Raw genomic sequence first — 10574 nt, forward strand, 5'->3', positions numbered from 1 at the left:
TTTTATTTATTTATATATATTGTCAGTATAAAAAAAAATAAAATTACACAATCATGTCACTTCAAAAATATCAATGAGTATGCTTCCTTAAAATGCGAGACTTGTAATCTCAAAAATAAGATAAGTTATTTTCTTCAATAGCTAAAAATAACTTGATAATATAAAAATTTCTTACATTTAGGAGTCGTTTTGTTATCGAGATTGGATAAATAAGGATACTAGAATTAACTATCTCACCTTCTATATGGATAACTAACCTCATCATTTATACAAATTCAAGACAAAATAATCATGCATTTTAATATGAGACAGTGGATTTCGCACAATGTATCAATAGTTGTGCTTTAACTGAAATAAAATTCACTGGAAGCAATTATACGTGGTGGAACGGAAGAATTGAGAATGAATGTATTTTTAAAAGGTTGGATAGGATATTAGGTAACATGGAGTTTATGCAGGAATTCCCTACTTCAGAAATACAACATCTTATTAGGGAGGGATCAGATCATTGCCCTATCCAGGTGCAGTGCCATGCTAATCAGGAAAGGTACAATAAACCTTTTCGTTTTTTGAATTTTTGGACAAATCATGAGAAATTTCATGAAGTGGTGAAGGAGAACTGGAAAATCGAGATACAAGGAAGCCCTTTTCACATAGTCCAGCAAAAAATGAAAATCATAAAGAAAGTACTAACTAAGTGGAGTAAAGAAACGTATGGGAACATTTTCCATAGAGTTGCAACCATGGAAGATATAGTAAAGGTGAAGGAAATACAATTTGAGATCCATAGCACAGATCGTAATAGGGTAGAGCTGATGAAGGCAGAGGAGGATCTCCGAAAGTTTTATCAAGTAGAGGAAGAATTCTGGAAGCAAAAGTCAGGTATGAAATGGTTTATAGATGGGGATAGGAACACCAAGTTTTTCCATTCTTATGTGAAAGGGAGAAGACGAAGGCTTCAACTGAATGAGATACTTGATGAACAAGGTGTCTTACTTAAAGATAAGAAAGACATTGGAGAAGCAGCAGTAAAGGTTTTTGAGCAGCAGTTCAAGGAGAGCAACTTCAATGCAGATTATGCAATGATTGACTGCATACCTAAACTAATCACAGTGGGACAACAACAAAGAATGGATCGAACTCCCATGGAGGAAGAGGTAAGAGAGGCAGTTTTCTCTTTAAACAGTGACAGTGCGTGTGGTCCAGATGGGTTTTCAGGAAAAATTTTTCAAAGTTGCTGGGAGATTATCAAGGAGGATTTTGTGAAAATGGTGGTAGCTTTTTTCTGTGGCATGGAATTACCAAGATTTGTAACACACACGAACCTGGTCCTTCTTCCAAAGAAGGAACAAGTCAGGAGCTTTACAGATTTAAGGCTGAAACGACCCCAAAAATGCCCGAAAATGTGCTTCGGAAACACCTAAAATTGTAATTTCCATATATCTCAAAATCCGTGCATCATTTCGGAAATTCGACTTCATATTCTTATTCAGGGGGTCAAATTGAGTGGGAAATGAGTCTAACCCGAATTTTAGAACAACCGTATCAAAATTCGAAAATCGCAAAAAAATGCGATTTTGAGGGTCAACTTTAAAGGGGCATATCTCTCAGCACACAAGGAACTGGAAGGAGCTCAAACTATCAAAATTAAAGCTCTGTGAGTTAGCTTTCCAACGCAATTTGTTTCACCTCATTCCGAGTTAGGATGAAGGAGTTATGACCATTTTCGTAAAACCTGTCCGGCAGAAAATGCAAATTCCAGTAGCCGAAAACACTGTTCACCCGCCTCAATTTTTTTTTTAAGTGTTGGGACGTTTTTTTATAAAAAGGGGACATATCCATACTTAGTCATTTAACTTCAAAACATCCAAAAACTCTCTCTAAACCCTCTCCAAAAATTCCACCAAGATCATCAACCAAATTCAAGGATCCCAAGCTTTAATTCCGGATTCAAGATTCAATCTCAAGCAATTCTCCATTCCAATCTTCATCAAGAATTCTCCAAAGTTGAGGTATGTGGGTTGATTGTGGAAACCTTCCTTTCCACAAGTCCAACCATTTATCCTCTATTTTACTTCAAGTTTATGGGTCCTTATGATCATTTATGAACTCTTGAATTATGGAATTATTACTACACATCCTATTATGGTCTATTTTTGTATATTATCATGAAATGGAATGATTATATGATGTTTATGGTTTTCATGCCTCCATGATCAAATTATGAAGGTTGTTATATATGTATATATATATGTATGTTGTTGGTGGGCTGTTTTATATGGATTTTGAAATTGGTTGGACTTAGTACTCTTGAAACACATGATTTTATTTACATGAACAAGTAGCCCACCATATGTTTGATAAAATGCCATTTATAGAATTCTTATGAAATGGAAGGTCCAATGTACGTCCTATGAGTCGGATGATTATATAAGTATTGAAATGATGATGAAATGGATACATGTATATGATTTTCTCTATATAGTGTGTGAGTCGACCAAGCCTAGCTCGGGGGGTTGTAGGCCCGGGTAACCGTATCAAGGGGTTGGTACCTTGGTTGCCTAGTACGGGGGGTAGTAGGCCCGTATAACCGTATCGAGGGGTTTGTACCTTGGTTGCCTAGTACGGGGGGTAGTAGGCCCGTATAACCATATCGAGGGGTTTGTACCTTGGTCCCTAGCTCGGGGGGTGGTAGGCCCGGGTAACCACATTGAGGGGTTTGTACCTCTTTCGCCTCTCCAAGGGGGTGGTAGGCCTTGGAAATACTATATTGATGGTCACTCACTACACATATACTATGCCCTACTAAATATGATTTTTATATAAGCATCATTATACATATCATCTCATTAATATGCTATCTATCGGGTACGATTATGCATTTTGCCTATGATGTCCATCCCTTGTTGCATTGCATTGCATCCCATATACTTAGTACATTCAAACGTACTAACGCATACTCTATGCCTACATGATGTCACCATGTAGGGACCGGAGCACCGCTTGACCCTCGTCCTCCGCGTGGCTAATACGATTTTCTATCAAGGTTATTGGTGAGTCCTCCATTCCGGGGACGTTGCTTATGATCTTTTGCTATGTATAAGACTTTTCCTTTTAGTTATGTTTTGACTATGAGGGTGAGCCCAGTTGTTTGTCTTGGCCCCCGCTAAAGTACCTATGTTTAGAGGTGGTGTTGGACAAGTTGTGTATTATGTTTGAGCTTGATTCATCTATGGTATTTATGTATCATTTCTTCTTTTTTTTTTTTTGCTCCCTTAGTCCCGATTTCCCCCTTGATTATGCTTATCGCTTATGGTCATTTTAATTGCTTCCGCGACCAATGATGTGTAAGATACGCTATGAGGCTTGTTTGGGGTTCCTTCGGGTTCCCCATTCGCCGGTCACGTCTAGGCCCTAGGCTTGGGTCGTGACAAACTTGGTATCAGAGCACTAGGTTGATAGATCCTCGGAGTCCAACACACCGCGTTGATTAGAGTCCGATTCATGGTTGTGTTGTGCACCACAATTATGAGTAGGAGGCTATGAGACGTTTTAGGAAATGTTTCACTTCTTCATGTTCTAAGTCGTGCGGTAGAGTTGAATTAAGTTCTTTTTTTCCCTACGGTTGTTCTTTGCTATGCTAGATCATGCCTAATACAAGAGGAAGACGAGCCCGCGCACCCGAGGAACAACCGACCAATGGGGATCTTCGGGATGCCCTTACTTTATTTGCACAAGCTATGGCTAATCAAGCCAACCACGGGGCCCAAACCCCTCAGGCTCCTACCCCGGCATCTCGGGTGAGAGACTTCGTGCGGATGAATCCCCCGGAATTCTATGGGTCTAAGTTAAATGAAGACCCTCAAGAGTTCATTGATGAAGTCCTCAAGATATTAGCTATCATGGGCGTGAAGTCAGAAGATAAGGCGGAGTTGGCGGCCTACCAACTAAAAGGGGTGGCCCAAATATGGTACAACCAATGGAAGGAAGAGAAGGGGGTAAACTATGTGGTGCATTGGGAAGAGTTCAAAACGGCTTTCCTTAATCGATTCTTTCCTCTTGAGCTTAGGGAAGCCAAATTGGTGGAGTTCATGAATTTAAAACAAGGGTCTATGAGTGTGAGGGAGTATGCCCTCAAGTTTAACCAACTTTCAAGGTATGCTCCACACTTGGTTGCCGACTCACGGTCTAGAATGAACAAATTCGTGATGGGTGTGTCCGACCTAGTGAGTGAAGAATGCCGGTCCGCAATGTTGATTAGTGACATGGACTTGTCCCGCTTGATGGTCTATGCCGAACAAATGGAGGAGGAGAAGTTGAGGAAGAGGAGGGGTCATGAGGCCAAGAGGGCCCGTTTTGAGGGCAAGTTCCAAAGTAGAACGGGAGGCCGGTTTCATCAAGGTCAAGGGTCTTCTCATGCGCTCCATAAGGGGTTTGCCAATGATGTTCCAAGGGCCCAAGGTGTTAGGGGTATGGGTCCTATTGATGTATGTCCGAAGTGTGGTAAGGGCCATGGTGGCCCGTGCTTGAGAAATACCGGTGCTTGCTATAGTTGTGGGGAAATGGGGCACAAGGCAATGGATTGTCCTCGAAATCGCAACAAGGGTAAGGAGGTCCGTCCACAAGGTGCCAATGCGGTTCCTTTGGGGAGAGGGGGCCGACAAGATGGTGCCCCAAGGCACAATCGATTTTATGCTTTGCATGGGAGGCAAGGGGTCGATGAAGTCCCCGACGTCGTTACCGGTATGTTGAAAATCTTTGACTTTGATGTATATGCATTAATTGATCCGGGTGCCTCTCTTTCTTTTGTCACCCCCTTTGTTGCCAAAAAGTTTCATGTTGAGCCCGAATTGTTGCGTGAGTCATATAAGGTGTCTACTCCTATTGGTGCATATATTGTTGCTAGGAAGGTCTATAGAAATTGTCCTATTTGCATCTTGCATAAAATATTGCCTTGTGATCTTGTTGAGTTGAACATGGTCGATTTTGATGTTGTTCTTGGGATGGATTGGTTGCATGCATACTATGCTTCCATTGATTGTAGAACCCGTAGGGTCAAGTTCCAATTCCCAAGTGAACCCATTCTTGAGTGGGAAAGCCAAAATGTGGTAGTCAAGGGTAGGTTCATCTCTTGCATTAAAGCCCGTAAGTTGATCTCTAAGGGGTGTCTCTATCACCTTGTGAGGGTTAGGGATGTGGAGTCCAAAACCCTTCCTATAGAGTCGGTTCCGATCGTAAATGAATTCCTTGATGTCTTTCCTAATGACCTTCCCGGTGTTCCTCCCGAAAGGGAAATAGATTTTGGCATAGACCTCCTCCCCGATACTCAACCCATTTCTATCCCCCCTTATCGTATGGCCCCGGCGGAGTTAAAGGAGTTGAAGGAACAATTGAGGGACTTGTTGGAGAAGGGTTTTATTAGGCCTAGCCAATCACCATGGGGTGCACCGGTGTTGTTTGTGAAGAAGAAAGATGGGTCCCTTAGGATGTGTATTGATTACCGGCAACTCAATAGGGTCACCATCAAGAATAAATATCCTCTTCCTAGGATTGATGACTTGTTCGACCAATTGCAAGGGGCTAGCCACTTCTCTAAGATTGATCTTCGGTCCGGGTATCATCAAGTGAAGGTGAGGGAGTGTGACATTCCCAAGACAGCCTTCCGGACTAGGTATGGGCATTATGAATTTGTGGTCATGTCCTTTGGGTTGACCAATGCACCGGCTATCTTCATGGACCTAATGAATAGGATCTTTAAACCCCACCTTGATTCCTTTGTTGTGGTCTTCATTGATGATATTTTAATCTATTCGCATAGCGAGGAAGAACATATGGGTCACTTGAGGGTTGTGTTGCAAAGATTGAGAGAGGAGAAGTTGTATGCCAAGTATGAAAAGTGTGAATTTTGGTTGAGGGAGGTTGCCTTCCTAGGTCATGTGGTGTCGGGGGATGGTATTAAGGTAGATCCTAAGAAGACCGATGTGATTAGAAATTGGCCTAGGCCATTGACCCCGTCGGATATTAGGAGCTTCTTGGGCTTAGCGGGTTACTATCGGAGATTTGTGAATGGGTTTTCTTCTATTGCTTCTTCCATGACTAAGTTGACACAAAAGAAGGCTAAGTTTGAGTGGACCGACGAGTGTGAAAGGAGTTTTCAAACCTTGAAAGATAAACTTGTGTCCGCTCCTATATTGTCACTACCGGATGGGCTTGAGGGATTCGTTGTGTATTGTGATGCTTCTAGAGTTGGCTTGGGTTGTGTCCTAATGCAAAATGGTAAGGTGATAGCCTATGCGTCTAGACAACTCAAAGTGCATGAAAAGAACTATCCTACGCATGACCTTGAATTAGCCGCGGTGGTGTTTGCTTTAAAGATTTGGCGTCATTACTTGTATGGGGTACATGTTGATGTGTTCACCGATCATAAGAGCCTCCAATATGTCTTCACCCAAAAAGACCTCAACTTGAGACAAAGAAGGTGGCTAGAATTTCTTAAAGATTATGATATGAGTGTGCATTATCATCCCGGTAAAGCTAATGTGGTGGCGGATGCTTTGAGTAGGGTGTCTATGGGTAGCCTAGCTCATGTTGATATTGGTGATAGGGAAATGGCTAGGGAGGTGCATCGGTTGGCTAGGTTGGGGGTTAGGTTGGAAGAAATTAGTAATGGTGGTGTGGTCGTTGTTGATGGTGCTAGGTCTTCCTTGGTTGATGAGGTGATAGCAAAACAAGATCTTGACTCTTCCTTGTTAGAATTGAAGGCCTTGGTGAAAGAGGGTAAGGTGGAAGTTTTCTCCCAAGGGGGAGATGGTGCCCTTAGGTACCAAGGTAGGTTGTGTGTGCCTTGTGTTGATGGTTTGAGGGAGAAAATTCTTGAGGAGGCTCATAATTCTTCCTACTCCATTCACCCCGGTTCCACCAAAATGTATAGAGATTTGAGGGATGTGTATTGGTGGGGAGGCATGAAGAAGGACATTGCCAAATTCGTCTCCGGTTGTCATAGTTGTCAACAAGTCAAGGCCGAACATCAAAGGCCGGGTGGTCTAACCCAAGACATAGAGATTCCTACTTGGAAGTGGGAAGAAATTAATATGGATTTTGTAGTTGGTTTACCCAAGACTAGAAAAGGTTTTGATTCTATTTGGGTGGTGGTTGATAGGATGACAAAATCGGCTCATTTTCTACCGGTAAAGACAACATATGGGGCGGAAGATTATGCAAGGTTATATATTCATGACTTGGTAAGGTTGCATGGGATTCCTCTATCCATCATATCGGACCGTGGTACTCAATTTACTTCACACTTTTGGAAGTCCTTTCAAAGGGGTCTAGGTACGAGAGTTAAGCTTACTACGGCCTTTCACCCGCAAACGGATGGACAAGCCGAAAGGACTATCCAAACACTTGAGGATATGCTTAGGGCTTGTGTATTGGAGCTTAAGGGTAGTTGGGATGATCATCTTCCATTGATTGAGTTTGCCTATAACAATAGCTATCATTCTAGCATCGGTATGGCTCCTTTTGAGGCTCTCTATGGGAGGCGTTGTAGATCACCGGTTGGGTGGTTTGAGGTTGGTGAGGTGGCCTTGTTAGGACCAGATCTAGTTATGGAGGCTCTTGAGAAGGTTAGGATGATTAGAGAAAGGTTGAAGACGGCCCAAAGTCGCCAAAAGTCCTATGCCGATGTGAGGAGAAGGGCTCTTGAATTCCAAGTTGGTGATTGGGTCTATTTGAAGGTGTCACCCATGAAGGGTGTGGTTCGTTTTGGTAAGAAGGGCAAGTTGAGCCCAAGATACGTGGGTCCTTATAAGGTGATGAGGAGAATTGGCAAGGTAGCTTATGAGTTGGAATTGCCTAGCGAAATGGATTTGGTTCATCCGGTATTTCATGTGTCTATGTTGAGGAAGTGTGTGGGTGATCCGAATGCCATTGTGCCTCTTGATGTTGTGGGTGTTGTTGAAGATAATTTGACCTATGAAGAGGTTCCGGTCCAGATTTTAGATAGACAAGTGAAGAGGTTGAGAAACAAAGATGTGGCTTCCGTTAAGGTCCTTTGGAGAAATCAACAAGTTGAAAGTGCTACTTGGGAGGCCGAAGCGGACATGCAAAGGCGATATCCTTATCTTTTCCACTCCACTCAAGCTTAAGGTATTGATCTAAACCCTTTATAAAATCTCAGGTCTTAAGTTCAGCCACCATGTCATTGCATACATTCATGTTTAAGTTAACAAGTTCATTGTGGTTTTACAACTATGTTGAAGTTTTTGAAATGAGGTGTAAGTGCATTGTTGCATCCCTATGTGGGCTGAATTTGCCATGTTTGTGTTTCTCATGTACGTTTCTTTGACATTCGGGGACGAATGTTCCCAAGGGGGAGATATTGAAACGACCCCAAAAATGCCCGAAAATGTGCTTCGAAAACACCTAAAATTGTAATTTCCATATATCTCAAAATCCGTGCATCATTTCGGAAATTCGACTTCATATTCTTATTCAGGGGGTCAAATTGAGTGGGAAATGAGTCTAACCCGAATTTTAGAACAACCGTATCAAAATTCGAAAATCGCAAAAAATGCGATTTTGAGGGTCAACTTTAAAGGGGCATATCTCTCAGCACACAAGGAACTGGAAGGAGCTCAAACTATCAAAATTAAAGCTCTGTGAGTTAGCTTTCCAACGCAATTTGTTTCACCTCATTCCGAGTTAGGATGAAGGAGTTATGACCATTTTCGTAAAACCTGTCCGGCAGAAAATGCAAATTCCAGTAGCCGAAAACACTGTTCACCCGCCTCAATTTTTTTTTAAGTGTTGGGACGTTTTTATAAAAAGGGGACATATCCATACTTAGTCATTTAACTTCAAAACATCCAAAAACTCTCTCTAAACCCTCTCCAAAAATTCCACCAAGATCATCAACCAAATTCAAGGATCCCAAGCTTTAATTCCGGATTCAAGATTCAATCTCAAGCAATTCTCCATTCCAATCTTCATCAAGAATTCTCCAAAGTTGAGGTATGTGGGTTGATTGTGGAAACCTTCCTTTCCACAAGTCCAACCATTTATCCTCTATTTTACTTCAAGTTTATGGGTCCTTATGATCATTTATGAACTCTTGAATTATGGAATTATTACTACACATCCTATTATGGTCTATTTTTGTATATTATCATGAAATGGAATGATTATATGATGTTTATGGTTTTCATGCCTCCATGATCAAATTATGAAGGTTGTTATATATGTATATATATATGTATGTTGTTGGTGGGCTGTTTTATATGGATTTTGAAATTGGTTGGACTTAGTACTCTTGAAACACATGATTTTATTTACATGAACAAGTAGCCCACCATATGTTTGATAAAATGCCATTTATAGAATTCTTATGAAATGGAAGGTCCAATGTACGTCCTATGAGTCGGATGATTATATAAGTATTGAAATGATGATGAAATGGATACATGTATATGATTTTCTCTATATAGTGTGTGAGTCGACCAAGCCTAGCTCGGGGGGTTGTAGGCCCGGGTAACCGTATCAAGGGGTTGGTACCTTGGTTGCCTAGTACGGGGGGTAGTAGGCCCGTATAACCGTATCGAGGGGTTTGTACCTTGGTTGCCTAGTACGGGGGGTAGTAGGCCCGTATAACCATATCGAGGGGTTTGTACCTTGGTCCCTAGCTCGGGGGGTGGTAGGCCCGGGTAACCACATTGAGGGGTTTGTACCTCTTTCGCCTCTCCAAGGGGGTGGTAGGCCTTGGAAATACTATATTGATGGTCACTCACTACACATATACTATGCCCTACTAAATATGATTTTTATATAAGCATCATTATACATATCATCTCATTAATATGCTATCTATCGGGTACGATTATGCATTTTGCCTATGATGTCCATCCCTTGTTGCATTGCATTGCATCCCATATACTTAGTACATTCAAACGTACTAACGCATACTCTATGCCTACATGATGTCACCATGTAGGGACCGGAGCACCGCTTGACCCTCGTCCTCCGCGTGGCTAATACGATTTTCTATCAAGGTTATTGGTGAGTCCTCCATTCCGGGGACGTTGCTTATGATCTTTTGCTATGTATAAGACTTTTCCTTTTAGTTATGTTTTGACTATGAGGGTGAGCCCAGTTGTTTGTCTTGGCCCCCGCTAAAGTACCTATGTTTAGAGGTGGTGTTGGACAAGTTGTGTATTATGTTTGAGCTTGATTCATCTATGGTATTTATGTATCATTTCTTCTTTTTTTTTTTTTGCTCCCTTAGTCCCGATTTCCCCCTTGATTATGCTTATCGCTTATGGTCATTTTAATTGCTTCCGCGACCAATGATGTGTAAGATACGCTATGAGGCTTGTTTGGGGTTCCTTCGGGTTCCCCATTCGCCGGTCACGTCTAGGCCCTAGGCTTGGGTCGTGACAAAGGCCAGTCAGCTTGAGTACGTACATAAATAAAGTAATTTCGAAGGTAATTCATGGTAGGCTGGCCGAGGTACTTCCAAAAATCATATCAAAAAATCAAACTGGATTAATGAAAGGAAGAAGCATAGCGGAAAATGTTCT

The 10574-nt window shown here is 41.8% G+C and overlaps 1 protein-coding gene across 1 annotated transcript; it reads left to right on the forward strand.

Moving 5' to 3' along the window:
* Positions 1 to 1863: 1863 nt before the first annotated feature.
* On the forward strand, positions 1864 to 10208 carry LOC125859959 (uncharacterized). Its single transcript, XM_049539815.1, has 4 exons — positions 1864 to 2012; positions 2989 to 3053; positions 3645 to 4743; positions 9989 to 10208. The coding sequence occupies exons 3-4, from the start codon at positions 3648 to 3650 to the stop codon at positions 10027 to 10029; spliced, it is 1137 nt and encodes a 378-aa protein (XP_049395772.1). The 5' UTR covers positions 1864 to 2012; positions 2989 to 3053; positions 3645 to 3647; the 3' UTR covers positions 10030 to 10208.
* Positions 10209 to 10574: the final 366 nt, after the last annotated feature.

The sequence above is a fragment of the Solanum stenotomum genome, chromosome 3 (assembly GCF_019186545.1).
Source record: "Solanum stenotomum isolate F172 chromosome 3, ASM1918654v1, whole genome shotgun sequence".
Classification (NCBI taxonomy): domain Eukaryota; kingdom Viridiplantae; phylum Streptophyta; class Magnoliopsida; order Solanales; family Solanaceae; genus Solanum; species Solanum stenotomum.

What these genes read in the sequence shown, in the direction of transcription:
- LOC125859959 (XM_049539815.1), top strand. Translation starts at nt 3,648, where the DNA reads ATGCCTAATACAAGAGGAAGACGAGCCCGCGCACCCGAGGAACAACCG. An exon ending in AGTCCCCGACGTCGTTACCG is followed by an intron (nt 4,744 to 9,988) that starts GTATGTTGAAAA and finishes GTCACCATGTAG; the next exon opens with GGACCGGAGCACCGCTTGAC.